Raw genomic sequence first — 25511 nt, 5'->3', positions numbered from 1 at the left:
AACAAATTAAGAAATTATTTTATAAATCTTTCAATCCATACCAGTGTACTAACAGTGTGAGCTACCAACAACTACTAAAACAGCTTGATGTAACTCTAATTGCACAGAGGAAGGATAATTTTGTATTTCTCTTTCCATAAGGATTTGACACTAATTCTCATGATGGTAAACAACAGCCAGGTTTTAAAATTTCTTTGAGACTAAAAATTATTAGTACAGTCCAAACAGTAAAACTGTCATAAACACAGAGTATGACTTAGAAACACAAGAAAATAAAACTTATCATTATGCTAGCAATGATACTAAAAAAATCAAGTCCACACCTTCATCTATGCATTTATGATCTAAGTCTTTGGAGGCTGCTGTCTCCCTGCAGTGTACTTAAAGCTCTGTCCCCTCCCAATTTTAATAAACTCTTCCAGTACCTAGTATCTTGAAAAAGGAGTAGGGAGCTGAAGAAAGAGACACCTGGAATTTGGAGAAGCAGGTATACTGCAATTTCTAGTTACATGTGTGCTTGATCATAAAGAAAGGTTTTCATTTGTGGCTATCACAGATATTAGGAAGACTGGATTTTAATTCTTTAAAATAATACTTAATAGTTGAATTTGCTTCAACTGCTTCATGATAAAGGCTATCTTACTAAACTGGCAAATCTAGCCCTCAAACATGTACATGAACACAAAGCACAAAATGAATTTTGCTAGTATATAATGATAGCTCCTTTTATCTGGCAATCCTTTTTCCATGTATGTACACATTCTTTCAAATATATACACACACAATTGTGAAAGTCCTATGTACATAAATGTTTAAACACAGGTTAGAAAGCCTGTTGTCTGTGAGGCTGAAGAAATAACGATGTTATAAATTCCTAAATTTATTCATCCTATAGAAAATCCCGATGTTTCATTTTTTATAAAAAGGAAATGACACTTATTCTGAAAGAAGGCCTTTCAAAACCCACAGAATTATTTACAAACCAATTTCATTTTGTATACTATAGTCTATCCTGTACATTTATCTAAGATTATAGACCAAATGAGATCAATGTGGGTTTTTTTTTTATTTTCTGCTTCCAGTTGGAGGGGAAGGAAGAGTAAGCAGTGGTCTGGTTTTAGCAGGACTAAACTCTCAGTTGGAGAGTACCATTCCTAAACCATGACAGAAAGTTATCTTTGAACTTAGCAGTTAAAATCTCTCTGCATAGCCCTTACCAGTGATGAGATAAGGACAATTGGAATGCACTCACCATATCCTTGGCTTGAGCCATCATTTCGTGAGATAAGTGAAGCAAGCAAAGGACTGTGCTTTTTGTCACACCTTTTCCCATGAAGGACATGGCATTTCCCCCCCACTCAACATAAAATGATGAGATGACCTAAGAGTGAGGGTACAAGTTCATAACAGCATTACTGTAAACAGCACACAGAGTACAAACTGTTTACACACTAAATCATGATTTAAACTCATGAAAGTTGATAGATTACTAGCTGAATTGTAAGAATTTCTTTATTTCTGAGTCATTTGGTCATGTCATGAGTTCCTATATGTTTAAACTTCTGAACAACTGTAGCTTTTGATTTATTCAAATGAAGAATATAGTCAAGCTTAATAGTAAGCTCTAAGTTGAATAGAAACCTGAAGGTTTCTTTTCAAGGAGCTGAAAGTTCATTTATTGTACCCAGGTTTTCTTTTGCTATGTTTGGTACTAAAAATAAACTTTCATTTCAAAATTCAGTGTTCAAGAGAAAGTGTCATTTATATGCTTCATTGTGATTTGAAGAAATTTATCATTTTCTATATCAAATACTAATAAACAGAAATAAAGGTCAGTGGATCCTAACATAAAATAAAGTGTCTGACCAAATAAGTAACCATATTAAAGGTATTAAAAGCATATTAAAAGGCATGCTGCTTTCAACAAAATATGCCCCAAAATACTTTTTAAAAAAAATCCTCTTAGAAGATACACTTCTAGACTTATTTTTCTCCACAAAAACACAGTGATTTAAACCTCTGCATTTTTGTTCTTGTTCTTTCTTTCAGTGTCCCAGCCTACAGAAGTTTTTTTTAATACCCACCTTCTCCATTCTTCTCCAAAAGAAACCCACATTTCCTTTCATATTTAGGCCAAATAAAACTGCCTAATTCTTCTGAACAAGAGCTTACACACACAAGCTCATTGCATGCCAAAATATTTATTATTATTTTTTCCAGTAATATTCTTTCATTTGCATGACAAAATCTATAATCTTAGTGCCATTTTTAGTTTAGACTTCAAGTGACAGAGCTCATCTAATCAATCAGGTCTAAAATGCTTACTTCCTTCTACTCAAGACATCTTGGCAAGTTAAGGCCCCTAAAACACTATATCTTTTCTTCATCAGATGTATTGGTATTTGAACTAAAAACTTTTAAAAGCGTACTACTGAATATGTTAATTCTGTTAAACAGAAAGACAGCATTATGCTTTTCCTTTTAAGAAGACTGGAGTTTTCAAAAGACATCATTTTAGGAGCAGAAGCTAGCTGTCTACCATGTCCATGCATTTGGAAAACATAGAAAAACACTGAAAATAAGAATGAAATTTTGTCTTTCAAACAACTGCAGCAGCTTGAATTACCTCTTTTCTGCTTTCTCTGTGTTAACAACCTACCAACATGCTAATCTCCTCCCAGACCACCTTTCATATGTGGATTTTGCCTGGGGGAAGTTATCTTGGATTTTTCCTCTTGGGGTTTCAGTTATTAAAAACACCACATATCTTTTTTATCTTGCTTAAAACTACAGTCACTTTGTATTACCTCTTAAATCAATGATGAAAGCACATGCAATACAACCAATCTTCACAACTACAGACACACATCACTCAATATAGTCTCTATATCATTCCTATTTACTTAAAAGGAAAAAGCATCTTTCCCACACCTATTGCTACTGACAACATTCACTAAAAGTGCATTGTAAAAAGCCTACTGTCATTAGTTCCACAGTTCTTTACCAGAATTCAAACCAAAAGATAAGTAAGAGCACAAGCTACTCACCTCAAGAAGACCTGTTAAATACTTCTTACAAATTGTGACAGGTTCAACTGCAGCAGAATAGGTACTCCAGCCTGGAAGTGCAGTAACATGAACCATTCCTTGTAACGTTCTCTCCAGTGATGGGAGTCCATAAAAATGTGGTGCATCTGTTAGCCTTAAGCACTGAAGCAGCTTCAGAGCCAGCTCTGTTCTGAATGAGCCAGCAAGTTCCAAGCCCTCCCTGGTTTAATTGTAAAAAACAAAACAGATGAACCATCAATATGAAGCTGTTACAAAGAATCATTTTGAAAATGGCCAATGCCTCGTTCTTCTTACTATTAGCCTGTAAGGCTCAGCATCTCAATTATTTAATATTACATTATGCAAAGAGTAATATGAAATCAAATTTGATATTTCTACCTTTTCCCTGGTTCTGAAAACATTGCATCTGATTACAATGAAGTAGCTTAACTAATAAAAGACAAATGAGATATAACTCATTATTAAGGAGCATGCTAAACAAAGAGCAAGAGCTTGAAAACAATGGATGACACATTGAGAAGAGCTGCAAAACTCAGTAGCTCCAGAACCACACAGTGTCGAGAATATTCTAAGCTGGAAGGGACCAACAAGGATTATCAAGTCCAACTCTTAAATGTATGGCCTGTTACACTTATGTTTGTTCTGATTCAAGAGACATATTTAAAAATATTTCCTGCAAAAAACAATAAATCTAGAATTAAGTAGATAAATAATACAGGAATATGAGACACATAAATAACATGGATGTCTATAACATGCCCTTTGCCATTGTCAAAACTTTTAGAAAATAACCAAGTGGAAATAATGAAAAAGATAATATTTTGAAAATATTTTTACAAAGGTATATTGTGAAACTAAATAATCAAGTATTATCTTAAACTGAAATTTTATTAACTCTTAGGATACATTTGGATGGAGAGATTTAGTGTGGGAAAGGTTTTATGAGAAATTTGAAGAAAAAATAATGTAAATTAATTTCTGTGTTTGCTCAATTGAAAGAAAAAGGTTGGAGCTTCATGCTAAAAGTAGCTGTTGCAAATAGGACAAAAAAGAGTTCAATGAAAAGAAACATTTATTGCTATTTCCAATATTCCAATGTTTTACTTTGCTATAAATACATGTCACAAAATCAATGAAGTTACCATTTGCTCATGCAAATTTGCAGCAGCAAAAAAGAAACAGCCCTTCTCCTCCATGCAATCAATTTAATTACCCATTTGCTAAGTGACCACTAGCACATTCTCTTTCAAATTTCCTGGTTAATTTCCTGATTTTACAGTCAAAAGGAATATCCAATGTTGATCTTCATTTCAAGAGTGTATATTCACGGTTCAGAGCAATTGAGCCATGACGTAACAACATTCAAATTCTGACCAAAATTCAGCAGCAATAGGTGATATGATGCCTGCTCAGAATGACAGAGGCAGGTCCATTTGCACTGTACCTGTCAGTCACAGACATGGAACAAACTAACAACAGGTTAAAAAGACGAATGAGTTCTTTATCCAGTCGTTGCCTGACAGCAGCCTGTGTTTCATCCATTTCATCCTGCACGTGGGATTCTGGTCGCACCAGAAGGCCCACAAGGGATTTTGGCTGCTAAAAGAAAAGAATAAAAAATACAGTCACATAATGCATTGTTTAAATCCTCTTTTACTGCCTTCATTAAAGCCATTTTTTCTGTTGAAAACTTGCAAATCACACACATTATAAACCAGAAATTCCATTACTTAACTAAGAAGTAACTGCAAAAAGTTCAGTGAAAAATTCCTATAAATCCTAGCACTAACTTGAATCTTGAATCTATTAAATGCCATAAAAGAATCTACCGTTAAGGCCTTTCAAATATCCTGGCATTAAGAAGACAGTGTATTATGAAGGATGAAAGAAAACTCAAAGTATTACAGCAATAACCAGCAATAAAAAATAGATCACAAAAAAACCAGAAAACATAGTAAAAAAATTAGTTCAGGCTGCATTTTGGACTCCTCAGCTGCTTGAAAGACTTCATATCAAATGGCTTTTTTATATCAATGTATTGAATGGGTCATACTTTAAAAAGTTTATAGATTTCCCAGGTAGCAATATAAATTGAAGTACCAGTAGTCTATAAGTAATTGAAATTAAGTCTACGAGCATTTTTCCACAAATGCTTAGATTTTATTTGCAAATGGGAAAATGCAAGTGCATGCAGACTGTATTTAACATAGGACACCCTTTGTAAGACAATGGATGCTCTTCCATGTTACAGAGGTAAAATATTCGTAGCTGTGTAGCTAAGCCCACCCTCATGCAGCTCTGCAGGTACGCACACGTGTGTGCAACTGCAGTTATGTGGTCAATCAAATCATTTAAGTACGTACAACAACCCCATTCTTACATTTTTAAGCAATGATTTCAAGATCCACTTTAGATGGTCTGACTCCAGATTTGATTTCTGCTCTCTAAACAATTTGTTTAAAAATCTTAGGACATCTACCAAAAGCTTTTCATCCTCCACTGAAGCTGGAAGCACTTGTAGAAACCTGCAATACAAATAAAAGCTTTCATACTTGTACCTTCTTAAAAGAGCATTTAAAACTTCAGGCTAATAGGACTGGAGTCACCTGCAAATGTTAAATTATATGGAGTAAGTATGTCTATTACATTTATAGTAAATATGGCACTGTATTAGCCCATGATACACAAATATATACAATATACTGTTAATGCTGTTGTTGTTATTATGCAGAATAGTTATGCATATTTAAAAATCTATTTGCATATGGTAATAATGTAATTCTGTTTAGTAAACTGTAGAGAAATCTGAGCAAGGTCACACAGGAAATAAAGAGTTAATTATCTATTAAATCTACTATTTGATAATATTAGGAAAGCTTACCTATGCATTTCAAATAGCCCTTATTTTAAATATAAAATTTTAAATATTTGATGGCTTTGTTTATGTAAGTTGCAAGATCACATAATCTCTGAGATTGCAATGGACTTGCAGGGGTCACCTGGTCATGCCACCCTGCTTATGAAGGGACACGTGCAGCTGGTTGCTCAGGACAAGTGTCCAGAAAGCTTTTGAGTAACTCCAAGGATAGAGATGCTACAACATCTCTGGGCAACTGTGTGGGTCACAGGTGTTTCGTCACCTTCACAGTAAAAAAGTATTTCCTGACATTCACAGAGATCCTCTTGTGTTTCAGTTTGTGGCCATTCTTTCTCTCACTGGACACCACTGGAAAGAGCCTAGCCCCAGCTTCTCTTCTGGGACTCATACACACTGACAACATCCTCACTTTGAGTATTCTTTCCTCCACATTTATCAGTCCTAGCCCTCTCATCCTTAACTCAAATGAAAAATATTCCAGTCTTTCATCATCTTTATGGTTCTTCATTGGACTCTTTCCAGTATGTGTGCTCCATATGATTCTCTCTTTTACTAGCAAGTCCAAAGCTGGACCCAGAGCTCCAGACCAGTGCTGAACAGAACAGAAGGATCACCTGCCTCAACTTGCTGCTAACACTCCTCCTAAAGCAGCCTAGGATAACATTTGCCTTTTTTACTGCAAGTGCAAGCTGCTGGTTCATTTTCACCTTGATGTCCCACAGGACCCCCAGGCCCTTTTCTGCAAAGTTGCTTTTCAGCTTGGTTCACCCCAGAGGCATGGGCTTGCTCTTCCCCAGGTGCAGGACTCTGCACTTCCCCTTGTTGATCTGCTTAAGGTTTCTGTCAGCCCAGATACAGATACATAGACATCGAATATATAAATATATAGACATATGATAGGTAGATAGATGTGTGTGTGTGTATATATCAGAATCAGAGATGCATTGACAATCAATTCCCTAAAGTTAAAATATGAAAAATAGAAATGTTACCATTTAAGTATAACAACCTTTAATGGATTATTGTAGTCAATATCTTACCTGTTCATTGCTTTCTGCCAAACAAAGCTTTTCAAAGTGGTTCCACAAGGCCCAGAACTGCATTTTAATGCAAGTCTGTCATTCAGGACATAGAAGCTAAGCCTAGTGAGAGCAGTTCTAACATCCCTGTGGGATGCTGCCTGAATTATCAAACTAAGACAATCCTGCAGTCCATAGTTTGTGTGAGTTATTTTCAATATAAGAATGTCTTCTGAGGAAAGTTTTAGTGAGTCTAAAAATCTGAAAAGGCATAGGGAAACATTATTAACAAACAGTATCTTTACAAACTGTTTCAGAGAGTGTTGACTTCTTCCCCTTCCTGCTTAACTGAGAAGACAAAACAGAAATTGGCTTAAAACATTATTTTTGTTAGCCAATTCTTTCTTGGCTCACCCTTCAAAAAAACCAAACCACACAAAAAATTCAAACAAAACCAAAAACAACACCACCACACGTAAATCATGAGATGTTTTGAGTTCTTTGGAAAAATGATACCTAAATACCAATTCTTAATATTATCATTAAGAAGAATATTTATTTGAAATTTAAACCTTCAAGAAAACCAAGAGAAAGTCATGCAACTTCATAGCTGGGGGTCTACATAGTAGGAAAAAAGAGTCAGTTCCCTTAGCAACCCTAATGACTATAAAGAAAAACAGCCACAGAGCTCATTTAAAATTGTTTGGAATTAGCCTGACTATCAATAAAAGTTAGATTGAGCTCTAGACTTCATGTAAAAATGCAATTTAGGTAAAACATTAGCTGTGACAACATACCTTCATCCTCTTGGGATGTGATCCTTTACATTTAAATGACAGCATTCTCAAACAACTAACAGCTTGAACTGCTGTTTGAAGTTGCAAACCTATTTAAACTTCATGAAACACTAATTTAATTGAGATATATTGGGACTTAAAATGGAAGATAAAATGGCTCACGTTTCTGTTTCCTTCTCATAATTTACCAGCTGCAGTAGGTTTTCAATCCCATGGTACCATGACAGGTTCCAAGCTGTCTTAAGCATATCTGCCACAGGTTTCATAGCCAAGCACTCAGAAGACAATGGCACCACGACAGTATTAGGGCTTACTACGTGATGAGCAGTGATCCTGACTGGGAGATGGTACCTAAAAATACACAAAAAACAATAACAATTTTTTGAAAGTGGTTGGTGAAAATTTGTTTGCTCATTAATTTTAAATTGCATTATTTAAAAATGCTCTATTATGATCAGCTTGTAAGTTTGCAAATAAAGTTTTTGAAACTCTTTTACAGAGAACAAAGACATGGAGAGAAAAATTCCCTATTTAAAAACACTGATTTCATCACCATAAAAATGCTTTGATCAAGGTTTCCCTTCATTCTACCACTTCCATACTTCAGGAAGGACACACAATTGAAATCAGCAGTTAACCGCAAAACAATCAAAACCAATGACCCAACCAATCAGCCAGCACCCACACCTACCTTCTAACAACAGCAACAGGTAAACTGAAGGCAGGTGCCTCAGTATTATTACTGGTTATGCCATCAGCCCTGCAAGAGATTAAGTCATAGCTATTATGCTCTATTTTAAGATTTGATTTTCTCCTAGTACTACACACATTATTTACTTATTTCTCTCTTTAGCTAGATCTTTAGGTAACCCACTGGTGAATAATTTGCATTAATAAACAATATTTCTTCATAATTATCCAATATTAAGATATTTCTTAAATCACACACATATGGAGTACTTATTGCAGATGTACTGTACATTAAAAACTCCACATACTTGTTTCCTTTTTTCTGTTGGAGAAAAACCACACATTATAAGTATTTTCAGTATATTTCACATGTGTGAATTCTAAAAGCACATTTTTGCACACACATGCAGCTTTTAAATAATAAAATACTGTAAGCTGAGGTCTGTTGCTTTAAAAACAACTGCGACAGTTAAAATCAAAAGTAAATAGAAGAATTCTAATTAAGTTAAAAAACCCTGTCTACAGCTAGCTATTTGATTTGTGTAGTTTCCATTCATGGAAAAGATAGATTACAGACCAATCAAGGTTTTTTGAAAAATAAAATTAACACTAAGGTATTCAGAGTGCAAAAATATGCCATGTAGGCCTCCAGAGCACGTAACCCAGTTATTGAAACAATCTGGACTATAAGTATGCAATTTTGGATCTATAAAAGTTTGGGGCATAACTTGTCTGGAGATACATAAAAATTTATTTCTATTAAAAACTTAAAATTTGTCTAGACAATATGCTATTATATAAGTGGATTTTCATACCATGTTTCTGTTCTTGCTACTTCATCAAACAACAGAAGACAAAGCAATACTGCAGCTTCAATTAAAACAGCACGATCGCTTTGGAGTATCAGGGAAACTGAATAAAATAAAGATATTTAAAAACATGTTAGAAAAAACTGATAACTAATAATACATAGAAGAACACTAGTTAAAAGCAACTGCTTTCCACAGTTTCCTGCCAACACTTTCAACACATGCCACAATATGGGAAAACTAGCACACAGTTATTTATGTTTTAAACATCAGAATCTGATACCATGAAGTGATCCAAAGTTCTTAAGAAGGTATCTAGCCATCTTTTGACAGGGGTATTATAGTGCAAATACAATTCTCACCTCTGAACAGCAAAAGCAGTAGAGAGGGTTGCTGTGCTAGGGACAGGCGAGCAACTGGGTCAGCACACACAATTTTGCGTAGGAGTGCCAGACATGGTACCACTAAGGATTCCATAAGCTACAGGAACAGAGAAAGAGATTGAATAAATACAACTATCAGTACAATTTATTATGATGCACTTAACACAGACTGTCCCACTATTAAGCAATATATTCAATCATTTGTAAAAGAGAAGTCTAGAACTTCCTCAGAATAGCACATTTCAGCCAGATGACAATCTCATATTCTTTAAAAAAATTATTTACTTGTTGATTCATTTTATTATTAATTGATGGTAATTTTATTGGTGGCTGGCTTCATAACAGAATTATAACATTTGCTTTCAAATTACAGAATTTTAGAAAGTATATATGTAAGCTGAAGGATTTAAAAAACACCAAGTATTTACAACCATCTAAGTTTATTCTAAGTTTATTTACATTCGAAAAAATGTAATAGTTTATCATATCATACTAGTTTTCTGGGTCCCAGCCTGTCAGATCATGAGAATGGAAAGCAGTTTGCTAAAACTTAAAGTGTCAATGAATGGCCAAAAATACAACCAAAGTCACAGCTCCTAAGAATGAGAAGAGAGTATTTCTTTCACAGTATCATTACTTTGCCTATGAGCCTCTGCCTTTAAAATTTATTTTGTAAACAGCATCAACAAATACATTTTATTTTCATTCCACATGAATGAAAGCCCCTACTTATTTAGTATGGAAAAAATATCTTTTGCACAGTTATATATAAAGCCTTATTTAGATGCTGATTTCTATTTCTACTACTTCTTATTTTCTTTCCTCAATGGCCACTTTTCTAAGAACATGTAAGATTTTTTGTTGATTTTTCTTTGATATCGATTTTATGATTAAATAAAAAAAAATCATTTAAGGGGAGAACCAAGGATCTGGACTAGATTCCCTCAGGATAGTGTCCTAATGTCACAGGCCCTAGGGAGTTGTTGCCTGAGCCCTTCCTGATTAAATTAAACTTTAAAATAATATTTTTAGCCCTTTATAAAGTTCACCCTAGACCCTTACTTGATTATGAAGAATCTGCTCCTGGCAATGTATTTCCCATGTTTGTCCTTCTTTATTATTGAGCAATATCTACTCACTACCCAAACCAAAACAACAGTTTCATTACTTTCTCTCTCTAAAGAAGGTACAACAAAACTGACATAAAAAAAACCAACCCAACATTCAGAAACCTGAGGAACCCAATATTTCAATTTCTTCAACTGTATTAGAACAGTTTACTGAAGTACTTCTATACAAGAGATCATAAATTGGACAAAACATTCTTTAATGCTATAGAGATAATCTTAGATACTGATAATCTGGGGGAAGAAACTGCTATTTCTGAAGAAGTAATTTTCATTAGTTTGACAAAAAAAAAGGAAGTCCACTAAATATCAAGCAGCTCTTTTCTCTAGAACATTTTGGGAAAAAAGTCATTACTACACGAAAATTCTCATGATTTCTTAAAAAACTCAAGATTTCAACTGCTGGAATGCAGTAACAATACTATGCAAGAAGCCATAAAACTTTATCGACTGACGTTATATTGAGCACCTACTATAGTTTAAATGTGCTTGCATGAAAGGATTTCAAAGAATGAATTAAAAAAAAAAATCAATCATCAGATTACTCATATATTAGAAAAACAGAAAGCTCCATCATCTACACCAAGAGACCCTCCCTGGTGAAGTGATCTTCTATTGGTCAGAAAATTATTTATACCTGAAATTCAATCTGACATGTTTACAATAGCATGTCATGCAATTACTTTTCATTTTTAATTATAATTTGCTTCAGAATTTAAGTTTAGAGACAATTATGCTAACATTTTGCTTTTTAATGGTCATTAAAATTTTTTTGTACTCTACTGAGAAAGCTTTCAGGGAAGTTTTGGTACATTCCAGAACCTCACCGTACACAATTCTCTGGATATGTTTTCTCACAGGTAGGGAAGCCAATCTTCTCTCATTAAGAGAATCTTAGCATTATCAAAACTAGAGCAAAATACACATTTGAATTATAATTGTTATTAAACACTTGTATTCAGTGCAGCATTAATGCACAAAGACCAGTGTTGCAAGTCTAGAAAAAGGCAGACTCTGTTGCTGTCATGCTGTGCAATGCTTGCACAAGAACCTCTAACAATACTTTTACCTTGCCATCCACGTGTACACACTCATTAAGGTAGGCCAATATCTTTTCTATCACACCTAACTTTTTCAGAATGTCATGCATTTTGGTATCTGTAGGAAAAGCAAAAGATAGCAAAAATAACAGGTTTCACACAAATTTAATATAAAAATGCTTAATATTAATATTGTTTTATAAGATTACAAACTCTTGCTATCTACAGTAAATTTCTAATATTGCCAATCAATCAACAGTAATATAGATCTCTAGCAAGGCAAGCCTTCTCCAAGTATTTTTACCTGACTATAGCAGCCTCTTGATTACCACATTCTTAAATACATTCCATAAATTCCCACAAGAATTTTACACTGAAAAATTACAGTAATCCCACTGTAACTCAATTTTAGTCAAACAAAGATGTCACTTCAAATATTTTAAAACACTTTAACAGTATAATATGGAATTGAAAATAGTATTTACTTAATCACCATGAGAGCATTTTCCACTGATATCACCCTTTAGAGTAACTGGTTTAAGAATATTCAACAACATAAACAGCAAAAAGGTAAGACATTTGAATTGGTTGGGATGGTTGGTTTGTTTTTTAATAGCTAAAAAGTGATCCTTCATATGAAATTTATCCTGATAAAACTTTATTTTTTCCTTCACAATTTCATCCTATGCTTTGCTTCAATTCTGAAACATATGAAAATTTTTGCAGTCATAAGTATATATATTTTATGAGATAAAGTAGATATACTTCCTCATTTTTGTGGCAATTTTTCCAACAGTATTTTTAATATTATCTAAGATTTCACCCTCCCATGGTAAAGAACTTATGTGCTCTCATTAGAATCCACATTCCTTGGAGAAAACTTATTGAATTAGAGTTTGAGTATATAAAAACATCAAGCTGTCTTAGAAATTCTACAGTTATGCACCAAATGAAATAATGCTCTAAGATTGCTTACTTGCATTGCAATTCAATCACTTCTTTTTACTAAAATTAATAAAATAAAAATTACAAAAAGGACCCTTAGCACAAGCATACAGACAACTTAGCAAAACCCGAAGCTCCCAAATGACCAGCACATGAATACAAATTTTCTGAAGAATTTTACCTTCTAAAATAACAACCAGCTGCTCAGCTGCAGACTTCCGTAAAACTAGGTCAACAGCATCAGAAGTCAAAATATCATACAGCTTTTCAACAGTTTCTGCCTAAAAGTAAAACAATATTAGATTTGCATCCCGTATTCAGGATGCAAAACAAGGATACAAGGATACCAGCCAAATTTCCTAACAGGAAGTAAAAGAAAAATCTTAATTCTTTATTAGAATGTATTTGGTTAGATCCTACATACATGTAAGAGGAACGGATTAGGTTACAATCTTTTTGCAACAAATCTCTAATAACATCTATGGAATATGAAAACCAAACAGTTTCTAGTGCATCGTAACTGCAGACTTCTAACAAATAATGCCTAATTTATGTAGGACTACAGAATCTTAACACTATACAGAAATGCTAGAACATGCTTTAAAGTCTATAAAGGGGACTGACTTTTTAATGGCAATAGAGTCAAGCATCTAAGCATTTGCTTATCATATTGTTAATCTGAAAGTATTGAGGGGAATGAAGAAAGGATAATAAAAGGGAGATGAGAAATCAGAAAGAAAAAAAAGAGAGGCATTCCCTTGAGTCATACACTCATGATTTGTTTTACACTTTGCAACAGCAGCAATATTAAGTAAACACAGACATAAGTTTGCAATCTGCTTTAAAATATTTCATATTACAAATTATTTGTGCCTGTTTTAGTAAAAATTGTTTTTGTGGGGAAAAAATATAGAAAAAAAAAATCTAGAAAAAAATCAGACTCTATCCATGCAGAATGAAATTGCTATGAACAGACCAGGCCTGTGTTCTCTGCAATAAAATCTTTTCTGCAGAGAAGGAAAAAAGGAATGATTTTTTTTCTTAGTGTTGCAAATGGTAGCACAAGAATTACTGTTTCAGTGCACACAGAAAGAATACATCAACAGACTTCTTTTCATGAAGCAAGGCAATTTGTATCAAATATTGCAACCTTCTGAAAGTGGAAACTCAGAGACTGGACAGGTAGAAGAGCAATATTTAGAAAGAGTTTACTAACCTTAATTATTGAGTTCATTTTATCGTCCAATTTTAGCTCCATAGCTCCCTCTATAATAAATAAGTTTGAAATGCTGGAAAGGACATTACCATTCAGGCACGGGCGTTTCAGGTTTGCCCCTTCCTCATTAAGAACATGGAATGCTAAATGTTTAGCAGCTACAGAACGAACCCTAAAGGAACAAATACTTAAAGTAAATATATAAAGCACTCATACTGGAAAATTTGAGCAGTATAGTTAGAAATTAATTTGTTTTAAAAGTTAATATGGGGTGTAATTCAAAAGTTAATATGGGGTGTAATTCAATTCAGACTTGATTAATTAACCTTTCAAATCAAGACACAGCAAGCATAACCTTTAGGAGAAGACATTATTGTCATCAAGATGAGAAGATGTGCTGAAAAGCTACAAAGCATTGCTTACAGCTGCTTTTTTGAGAAGAGAAGGCGCAGAGCAGCCTGTAGTCTGGGAGTTCCTGGAAGAATGCCCTCTCCTTTGTCAGAGGTTGTTTCACTCAAAGAGAGGATGCATTTACCTAAAGTATCTTTTGTGTCAGCATAACCCTAAGTGAAACAAACAACAAACAAAAATTTCCAGAATTATAAAAATCCACTTATTAATTTAGCAAATTAGACAAGATAATTAATTCCATTTTAGGGTCTAAGGGAGGGTGAGGAAGGAGCAACATAAAAAAACAACTATGCAGTTATTTTTAAGAAAACATTCAAATTCTGCAGATTAATATTCCTCTGTGAAAAAAAAAAAGATCCTTCATATAAATTAAAGATTTCTTTACATGGTTCAGAGGTGCTTTGACTCAAAGCTTCACCGTTCAATCTGTTAACATGATTCTGCTCTGTAAGACCAGTTTCCATTTCAATAAACAAAATTTAGTCCCTACAAGAAAATTATTTTAAAACACTAAATTCTACCTATTTTCAGATCTTCATCAAAGCATTTTCACACACAGACAAAAGGGAATCAGTTATATCAAGTAATGATATTGCAAACATTTTACAAGTAGAGCACAATACAATGCATTTTCTATGCATCTGGTAAACACAGACCTCTGGCATACCCTACTCTGGTATCTATTGTACAAAGCCACTATAGGCTACAGAATAGAGGGAAATTCTACTCACAAAGATTTCTCACATGTTTACCCTACATCTTATAGTAAAACCCCTATTAAATCTATTAACTATTTAATCTTGACTATCAATTGTTTGTAAGATATATACGCAGGTAACATAAAAAAGCTCTAATGACTGGTTGAGAAAGCTCTGAAATAACCCTTCTCCCTTCTCGTTCAAATTCTCAGTGTATTTCCTCTACATATTTTTTCTTTCTAAGCCCTCTATTTCAAGGCCCATCTTATTTGCAATTTCTCCCCATTTTTGCCTTGATTTTTGTGCAACTTGCATACAGAATAAAGTTATATAAGCCTCTTTTTCAACTTAGGGTAATACTGAGGTGCAGGCAATTAATGAACACACAGCAGGGAAACAAGGAAGTTGGTATAATTATTGAGTGTGATTTTTTGGTGAAAATGAAGACAAAAGGTATACTTGAATTTATTAACTAAGAGAGAAATAAGGCAAAAAAACAGATACTAGGCAAACGCAGCAAAATGTCTAATCTGGAAGACTAAGGGCAGACCACAATAAGGAAATTCCAAGTACTAGTAAAAGAACAGTAAAGAATCCAGATGAAGCAATTATGCTGAAAATCCAACTGAGAAAGGCAAAAGCTCCATTTAGATCAAGCTGAGAGTAAAAATAATGAAAATTAAATCTGTACATTGCTGGAAACATGAAGATTAAGGCTTAAGGAATACTTCTATAATATTGGAAACAAAACCACCAAAAACAAATATCTACATATACTAAAAAAATAGCTTAGGCTGATTGCTATTTTTTGAGTGTGTATTTGATCAGAAAACTATTATTACAGAGAAGCTACAGTTTTCAAATTTAAAGACATGGGGGACATTTCAGTAATTATGAATACTTTCATCTGTACTTGCATTATCCCCTCATATCTTCAAACGTTTTAAGCCCCAGTCAGTATTGGTTCATTTATGCTACAGCATTTCAAATTTCATGCACAAGTGATACCAGGCTAAAATGTGTCTACAAATTCAATGTACTAACAAACTTTAGTACATTTTATATGTGTACTATAAAACATTTCTCCATTTGACACCCAACAGAACAAATCTGTTGGTATGCTACTGTTTATCTATTTTCCATCTGCTACTTAACCTGATATACATGATTGCATATATCAAATTCAGATTAAAGCACTTGGAAGTACCTGTAAAACAGGAATTACGGGACAGAGAGCCTCAATAAATTTGTTCCAAGTCAATACTTCCATCATTAACCGTCCTTGCAACAGATGTATTAGAATGGCCTTGGCTGTAGAGTTCACCTGCTCAATAACAAAAAGAACAAAACCACTAATGCAACCACCGATGTGTCTAAGTTAGTTTGTCAATGCTAAAATTGGAGATGTTATACAAAAATGTCTCAAAGAAAAAATATTGCTACTGCAGAATGCTACACTTAAATTATCAGTTCAACTCCATATTAAGTTGTTCAAAAAGCCTCCAAGCAAAAACACACAAATAGTTCTGCCTAAAGAGCACATAATAATTTTCTCCTTAGAACACTGGTTTGTCTTTTCTGAAATAAAATAAATCATTACTTAAAACTTCTACACCCATCAGTCCTTCTATCCAGCAGGTAAAAGAAATTCTGTTTCTTTTCTTTCCCAACCTTGACTTTCTGGGGCATTTTATTCCCAGTCTATGATATGCTTCTGAAGACACAGAAAGACAAGAGACTTAAAGCCTGTTATGTGGCAAATTCACTTTCTTGAAGCAAAGAATCAAGCTAAAAAGGCTACTGAATATTTCAAGCTGTATCATAACTCATCTGAAGTTCTCTATCAAAACCAAAAAAGCCATATGATACAGCATTTACACTGCATTAACATATCCAGTATATAATCTACATAACATGTAATACTAGAGTATTTACAAGCTAAGATTATTAACGCAATGGGAACATAGGAAAAAAGCCCAGCTTATCAGAATTAACTCTTATATATTGTGAAAACACCTACCTTCAGCAGCTAAAACCCTGCATTTTATGCCAGAGCTAAAAATCCTCTCCCCCCAGGAAACAAGGACAGCCTTTAATAATATCGCTTTAGCCTATCTTTAGAGAGAGACTGGCTTTATAGAATCATATAGCAAATATCAAGCCTAACTTGAAATACAAGGTTCTTGTCAATTTTTTTCTCCATGTCACATGCCTAAAAGATTGAACTGATACTTTATGAACACTTAAGCAGCAGTTACACAGCAAGAAGTAATATAAATTTAAAAATACTTGGATACAATGTTCGTTATCTATTTTGTTAGAAATATAATAAAAATACACTATAAGGTAGAAAACAAAATGTGACAAATTTGTAAATAGGCACTAGCTCTGATTCTTTTAATTCAGCATCAATTGAAATCTATTTCTTTTGCTTGAACAACCACTAATACAGAAAACTCCCAGTCTTTTTAATAACATATCCGATAGACTAGCCAAAATAAATGCCTTCCTTGCAAAAGATAAATTACATTCAAAGCATAAACATAAAGCACATTCTCAAAGACATTTTACTTCTCTCTTTAAAATGCTCACATCTAAAAAAATCACTTTTAAACGGAACTGTGCATAGTACTGAATTAAAAAAAATCTCATTCCAGAAGAGAAGCTAAAAATATATAAATAATTTGGTAGTCAATGTTCTTTCTGACTGTAGGGATGTTATAGATCAGCTATAAAGTAGTTGTCATAAAGAACATAAGTAACTTTATTGTCCTCTCACAACTCCCTACTTAGCTCTATAGGCTAGTGGACATATGTTAAGCAGTCATGCATATAAATGAACTCAATGGAAATTTGGTCCTATTCTACAACATTATAGAACACTTCTATAATGCTCCAGTAACTATATTTAAACACAGATGTTTGTGGTGGTGAAATATAATTTCATAGCAAAGACTTGCAGATTTAAACTGTCTTTTTGTTCCTCAGCTATTTCAGAAGCTACCCCACTTTTACAAAACTTGAGACTTCAAAGTTCATGTTTCCCATAAATGTGAAGCACCATACATACATTTTCATCATATACCCATTTTACTAGGGCTGAATAATACAGGAAAAATAAAAAAAACATATCTTATTTAAATTTTCATTGGTCTTTATTACAGTCAATAGCATCCTATTCACATAATATTATCTTGTCTCTGAATTAATTGTATAAAAAAAATCCTTCCATTTACTACAACCTTACTATTTGCGTATCTTTTCTGTATGCAAGAAACCATATTTGGTCAAAACTTCAGGTAAGCATTAGACCACTATGGAGAATACCAACACCTACTCTGCGTGCACACCAACTTACAAACGCAGCCAGCAAACACCGTACCTCACTCTTATCTTCCTGAAGGCCAAATGTGCAGATTTCATACAACACTTTAGGGTGCAGAAGAAAATGCACTCCCTGGCAGATTGACGGCACGGGCTTTGCAATGTTATGGATACCTAGACAGTCCTTCAGTAAAAATAAAGATGGTTAGTTAAAAATTCAAGTCAGTCTCCACTACCACATCTTGTTTTACAGACAGACTGAAGTTGTCATGCAGTAAACAACTTTTTCCATGCACTTTGGAAGACTAGTTTTGAAAGCTAAATGTGACAACCCTGGAACAAACACAATCTGTTTGGATCACTGATTGAAAACTCCTGTTACTACACAGGACTAAGAAATAGAAAATAATTTTGGTTTTATTTTGAATAATTGTGAAAATAAATTTGAAAACCTGTATATTACATTAAATAAGACAATGTTTGGCATTAGATTAGAATAAGAAAAATGTAAAACAGGCTGGTAAAAATCTTGTAAAAAGAGACAAGTGCCATTCAGTGGAGATAGGGTTTTTTCCAGAGAGACTTGCTCTGGCATATTTATACATTTGTGGATTGTGCTACAAGCACACTAGGTATAGATTATATCCGTTATAGGAAATTAAAGTTTAATTCAAGTATTATATCAAAATACAAAAATAATTTTTATTTCGTGAGCCAATATTATGGAATACACAAAATGACCTGATAAATATGACATTGCCATTCCCAGCATAGGGTACAGCCACACTTTTAGGAAGTTCATGCCATACTTCTAGGAAGTTCATGCTCTTTATCCCTTGGGCTATCATTACACAAAACTAAGGCCATGAAAAAATACCCATGTAAAAAAAAAATCCAAGATACACACAATACAGCTCCAGAACAGGGGAAAAACCCCAAAGAAAACAAAACAGCAAACAATATTAGGAATATATAAAAGGATTTACATGTTCTTTACATACCATTTTTAAGTGCAGTACCTGAAGTCTAACCTAAACAAGTAGATTTAATACCAACAATGTAACAGCAAACTACAAGCCCAGGCTTACACTGATTTTTCAGCATATAAGACAGTAAAGAGAATTTGTATTAAAAAAGTTTTTAATGACAAAACCATATAACATGCATTATTGAGTGCAACACCAAGAGTGTTAAGTAAGCATTAATTCAAACCTTAACCACTTCCAAACAGCAGTGATAGGCTTCAGCTTTTATATTCAACAAAGGATGAGACAATAAATGGAGAAGCAACTTCTGACCCTCCACCTGAAGCAATGAGTTGGCTTCAGCAGACTTCCAACTAAAAATGAAAAATAGTTAATTAAACCAATTTATTTTACAGTATGTAAGGATGCCTACAGAAATTTTCTTGTTACATTTCAGGATAATCTCTGAAAAATACTTCCTGTAATGGTATACATTTTGGAAAACAGTAAAAAGTTCAGAGATGACAACATATTTGCCAAAATCATAGTATCGATCTTTGTGTTTGTATATTTTTATTTTTATTCTTTTAAGCATGTAGGTAATAAAAGATGATAGTTTTTCAAAACTCTCTCATCAAAATTAAGAGCCTAAAATACATTAATGTTCATCTGAAAACATAAAATTCTATTGAGCTTCAGTAGACATATTTGACCATATATATGATTATAAAAACCACCTGTGGTTTTAGAATTTTTTCAGTATAGAGGTTAAAGTCCATCTCACTATTGTGAAGGGAATTGATATTAGTCAAAAAATTTAATTTCCTGTTGCCTGAAACATCAACCAAACGATGATAAACTCTAAAAGTATTAGAACATTGAAAAACATCTATAAATTTCATCATTTAGAACATTTACTGGACAGCTCTCAAATGCAGTCTCCTTTGGAAAAAAACCTTACAGTCAAGTTCTGAATCAGTATATAATTAAATTTTTGTTCTTCAAGAACTTTTTCAGGCACCATAAGGTAACATATTGTCTAACTGGAGACATGGAAAAATCACAAAAGCAATAAAAATAGGCTGTTTAATAAATGAGATGCCATGCTGCAATATAAAGCATCTACAATAAAGGAAGTCCTTTAGGATTTCTCAAAGTAAAATAAAAGTAAATGATACAAATATACTCAGGGCAAAGGATTTTCAAGAAAACTGAAAGACAAGTTGAAGTGTTTAAGATTGCTTCCTTATAAATCACATACTTTACACACAAAATCATAAAAGCTTATACATAGAATACAATTAACTTTTTAGCAACTGAAATTTAGTTTTCAAGAAAACCACCAGAGAACGGCACAAATCAGCCTGTTCAATGGCTAAAAGAAAATAACTGTTCCTACAAGGAATAAAGAAGTGAGGTCCTATTTGAGAAACTTTATCCACAAAAAAAAGAAAGAAAAATCACATTTTCTCAAGCAGAGTTTTAAATAGTTATGTACTCACATATTTGAGCATATGTGAATGCATTCTTGAAGCAAGGGAAAGTGTAGGTGGAAGGGCAGACTACTCAAAGCCTGATCTGCCAATTCTAGTAATTCAGAAAGATTCTTGTCCCCCTGTGAAGTAAAATGAAGAGAAAGAATGAAACTAACAAAATTAGTAAAAATTAAGAGTATCCAATTTTACTGCATAATATTTCCAAATTTATCATAATTGAATACTAAGTAGGTTTTTGTTCAGTCTTTCACAGAGAAGTTTATAATTAACTAATCCAATACATTCCAACAAAAAAAAATTTAGAATCTCTTCTGGGGAGCTGAAAGCCCTTCAGCCGCTGAGTCCAGATAAACTTCTATTAAACTCAGTAGGAATAATGTGTCCAACATTTCACAGCACGAACACTTTAACACTATTCAAATCACTATTTTTTAATCAATATGCATTTTATGTGAGAGAAGCATAAAGAAGATGTAACTATTAAACTTTAAACATACCACTGTTAATAAACAAGTTAGATTTTTTTTTTTAATTTGAGTACATATGTCTTCATCATATTGGTTACCAAATACATTAAACATGAGCCATTTAAATTTGATGGAGTTAATTTCATTGTAAAGAGCATTTTCTGAGCAAAGTATTGCTTCTATTAATTTCATAACCTGCCTAGACAAAGGATAGATTAATTCTGATTTAAGACAGCACTATATTTATATTCTGTATGTTATTCATTTGTATTAGTATCAATGTAACCAGTATTGTGCAAAATTGCTTATCCATTTGGATAATGGAGAAGAATATTTCAGTACTGTGCTAGAATCTCTTAACTAATAAAGCAGTTGTCTTCATAACAAAGTGAAATACAAACCTCAGCCGGTCTAGTAGTTGTTTATTAAAGCTGCAATTGCCAAAGTACTTGGGATTTAAAATTTTCAGAAGGATATATTTAACTCCTGGATAACATACATACAACCATACTATGAATTTTAATAGATATAAAAATATTATTATATTTTATTAAATAGTGTATTATATGAATAAACATGTATTATATGTCAAGATATAAATCGATATATATGTATCTGTTTGTATAAATAAGCAGAGTATTTGCTGCTGCTTCTTTCTCTGCCCATCAGAGGTCCTGCGCCCATTTCCAATTTCCAATTGTTTATTTCTTTGTTTTTACTTCAGATAAGATTTTTTACCAATATCCTGACTAGTATTAATGAAAACAAATATAAATTAACTACACCTTGCATCATACAGAATACTTATACTTGGGGATCTTCCTCTGCTATGACAGACTTTAATTTTTACTAGAGAGAAAACAAAGTAAGGAAAGAAATTTGCCTACAGGAAATATTTTATATAATAAAGTTTCACACCTCCTTATGAACTTCAACCATAAAGCTACAAGTGCATTCAATCGAATATGCAGCTTCTGAAACTTGCTTATAAATACTGTAGTTCTCAGTACTCATCTGCTCCAGATAGGCTGCAATGGATTCATGCATGCTTGGATATTCCAAGGAGAATGACATATCCAGTGAGAGAAGGAACAAAGCATTCAGCAAACTCTTTTGTGTAACTTTACTCGCCTTTGGAAAAAAAAGCAACTGTCAGAATAAGAGCCAGAAAATACAGTAAAACCAACAGTAGCACTTCCAGTCATTCAACAAGTACAATCATTATTGCTGCTACTTAAAATTTAGAAAACACATTTCATTAAATGAGTTTTATCGGAAGAATTGTTTTTTCTTTATTAAAAGTGATAGTTATTTAGATGTCACTTCTTATATCAGACCTGCAGTCTGATAACCAGTCACAAAAGTTGTGTATGAGCCAGGCACGGCACACTGCTGGCCGGAGTCAATTCACTGTCTGACCACGAGATGGCAGAGAGTACACAAAGCAAAATGATTTCTGCATTTAAAAAAGCTGTCTACAATTCCACATGGTCATATTGCAAACTAAGGACTGGGATTTTTCTCGTTGTTTTTGATTTTTTTCTTTTATTTTTAATTGCAAGTGTACATGCTTTCAACTTGTATTTTGACCTCAAATACAGTAACTTTGTTCGAACTGTTATACACAGTATGGGAACTTTGTATTAGGTACACAAGAACATAAAAGACAAAAACTCTGAAAAGTCATTAGATTCGTACATCTACACTTATTTTCAGGTACAAGACTTAATATTTGTGACAAAAACCCTGTAACTGAAAATTAATTGTCTAATCCGATTAACTAATGTCTACAAAAAGCTACATTCCACTAAAAACTGGTCCAAAAAATTAAAACTGATTCAGGTTTACACATCTAACACTTTCCATCTCACAAAAACTTCATCAGACCTTCCCAACTGAAATTAAAATAAACAAAAACCTCCCCACTAAAAAACAACAAAAACCCCTGAACTCCAAGAGCTACAACAGAATTTTAAAAGAGCACTGGAAGCAAAGAATAGTTATAATCACTCCAATTTACAAAATGTAATTGATTACTACATTCCATCAGAATAAGAGTAATGACTTTTACATGTTACATAATGCTACTCTTACTTGCATGCATACTACAAAAAAGCAGGGGGCAGCAAAGCCTTGCAAACCAAACATCATATCAGAAAAAAACACTACAAGAGGAAAAAGAATACTGAATTTCAAAAATTCATTTAAAAACTGTATTAAAAATGTTCTGTTTTTTTTTTTTTTTTAATATTTGTAATCTGCAGAATACACTGGTAACTGAAGAATGGACAAAGTTGCCATCTGTGATCATATATCACCCAGTGCAAATCAGATTAATTTCTCTGTCCAAGCGCCTATTTTCTCAGTATTCATCCCTGAGGAAAGTATCTCTTACTGCCCTCTTAAAATGCAAAACCAAGAGACAATCACTCACAATTAGTGATGACATACCTTTTCTACAGGGAGAAGTACTTGGAGCAACCTAACAGTGAAGAGTGAAATACTAATAAATGCCATCCTGTGATGCACCAGCATCACCTTAGGCTGTTCTGCACTTATATTGCTTTTGTGATATAATATAGTTTCTCCAAGCAAACCCAAGACCAGAAGCAATTTGTCTCTCTGAAAACAAAATCAGAAATACAATAATTAGAAAAAAATGAAACATCACTGTTTGTTTACAGTGTTTACACAGCACCTGCAGCATCATCAGCACAATTATGCCACATAAGCTAAAACTGGATAAATCCTGCAAAATACATAGCAATGTTTTTGTCACCTATGCATTAGTCCTAGACCTCAGCCTACTTTCACTATTAGTTCTGAATACTTTGCTCAATAATTACCCATTCCTGGTTGCTCCTTCCCCTTTCCTCTCCCACTTTTCTCTCTCCCCCCACCACCTTTATTTCTGCTCACTACACTTTTTACCTTCTGAAATTTTGCCTGTTTTGAAGTTCAGTCTTAATAACGAAATATTAAGTCCTGTTTTGAACCTGCTAATAAAGCTTTACCTTAAAATTAAAAAAAAACCAAACTTCCCAAACCAATTCACAGTAACTTTGAAAACATCAATGAAGTTTTTATCCCTATTGATTTTCAAAGGAAACAGCAAAACCTTTTTCTGTCTCTCCCCTATTTAAAAAAAAATCAATATAACTGTGTACTATTACTCACCTTATTTGCAGGAGTTTGTTTATTAGTAGCCTGGAAACAAACATTATCCTACTAATAATAATCAGTATGGTATACATATTTATAAGCAATGAAATATACTGATTCAGATCATAGTACAAGTAGATGAAGAGATATTAAGCTTCTGAGATTAAATGTTCTGCAAGTAATCTTGAGCACTGATGTGATGCTGATCAATTATAATAGATTTTCACAGATTGGAAGATTAAATTAAAAGAAAAAATTCTCATTCCCTAATAGGTCTTATAAATTTAAATATTAACAATTATAAAATAGAGAACAGGAAAGCCTAAAGCAATACTTTAATTAATTAATATTGCAGCTGTTATTGTTTCATATTCAGCGGTATTTTCCACAAATTCTAACAAGTCAACTGCATTTAAGAGTACATTTAATTCAAGCCTTTAGACAAGTTTCAGTCTGCAACTCTGGTATGTTTGTTACATGCCTGAGCCATGCCAGCTTATGCTTCAGCTTTCACTTGTCTTCAAAAGAGCAAGTCATAATAATTTTATCTGTTTTCACTAATTTTATATTTCATGTACATAACAACTCTCAACTGTGCTCAGCAACTTAAAATATTTAGTCAACAGCACCTTAATGCTTTGAATCTCTGCTGGGCCAAAAAGGCCTCTCCTTTCTTTCCCACCTAAGCAAAATTGTTAAGATATCTAAAATTTGTGCAGGGATCTACAACTCCTGTGTAGGAAATGGATACCATGTATCTTAGAACTCCAGTCTTGGATCTGAACAGTTATCTCCCTAATTTAAACAGATAGTTTATAAGGAGTAAAGAAAGGGAAAGTTGTTATGTACATCAAATTGGTGTCCAACATTTGTAGCCAGTGCTTTTCCCTCAGTTTCCCTTCCCTACATGTGTTTCTCTCAATGGCTGCTTACTTTCTTGAGGTGAAACTCCAAGTATTGTCTGGTAAAAGAACTTACATTTTAAAAAGTGCCATCTCAACTAGTAAAAAACTACT

The 25511-nt window shown here is 33.3% G+C and overlaps 1 protein-coding gene across 1 annotated transcript in view; it reads right to left on the bottom strand.

The window, feature by feature from the left end:
- RTTN (rotatin) overlaps positions 1-25511 on the bottom strand; it is a 79398-nt gene that overhangs the window by 39712 nt on the left and 14175 nt on the right. The window contains exons 11-29 of the mRNA XM_036379093.1: positions 23785-23955; positions 22252-22464; positions 20873-20985; positions 19618-19744; positions 18464-18589; positions 16289-16405; positions 14396-14535; positions 13973-14144; positions 12938-13037; positions 11841-11929; positions 9624-9741; positions 9268-9364; positions 8454-8522; positions 7925-8113; positions 6987-7226; positions 5449-5593; positions 4513-4667; positions 3048-3267; positions 1253-1381 (exon numbers count right to left, since the gene is read on the bottom strand). Coding sequence (XP_036234986.1) covers positions 1253-1381; positions 3048-3267; positions 4513-4667; positions 5449-5593; positions 6987-7226; positions 7925-8113; positions 8454-8522; positions 9268-9364; positions 9624-9741; positions 11841-11929; positions 12938-13037; positions 13973-14144; positions 14396-14535; positions 16289-16405; positions 18464-18589; positions 19618-19744; positions 20873-20985; positions 22252-22464; positions 23785-23955 — 2730 coding nt within the window. The remainder of the gene's footprint in view (positions 1-1252; positions 1382-3047; positions 3268-4512; positions 4668-5448; positions 5594-6986; positions 7227-7924; positions 8114-8453; positions 8523-9267; positions 9365-9623; positions 9742-11840; positions 11930-12937; positions 13038-13972; positions 14145-14395; positions 14536-16288; positions 16406-18463; positions 18590-19617; positions 19745-20872; positions 20986-22251; positions 22465-23784; positions 23956-25511) is intronic.

This window comes from Molothrus ater, chromosome 1, assembly GCF_012460135.2.
Source record: "Molothrus ater isolate BHLD 08-10-18 breed brown headed cowbird chromosome 1, BPBGC_Mater_1.1, whole genome shotgun sequence".
NCBI lineage: Eukaryota > Metazoa > Chordata > Aves > Passeriformes > Icteridae > Molothrus > Molothrus ater.
Note: the sequence above shows the minus strand (reverse complement) of the source record. Positions and strands in the feature narration are given on the sequence as shown.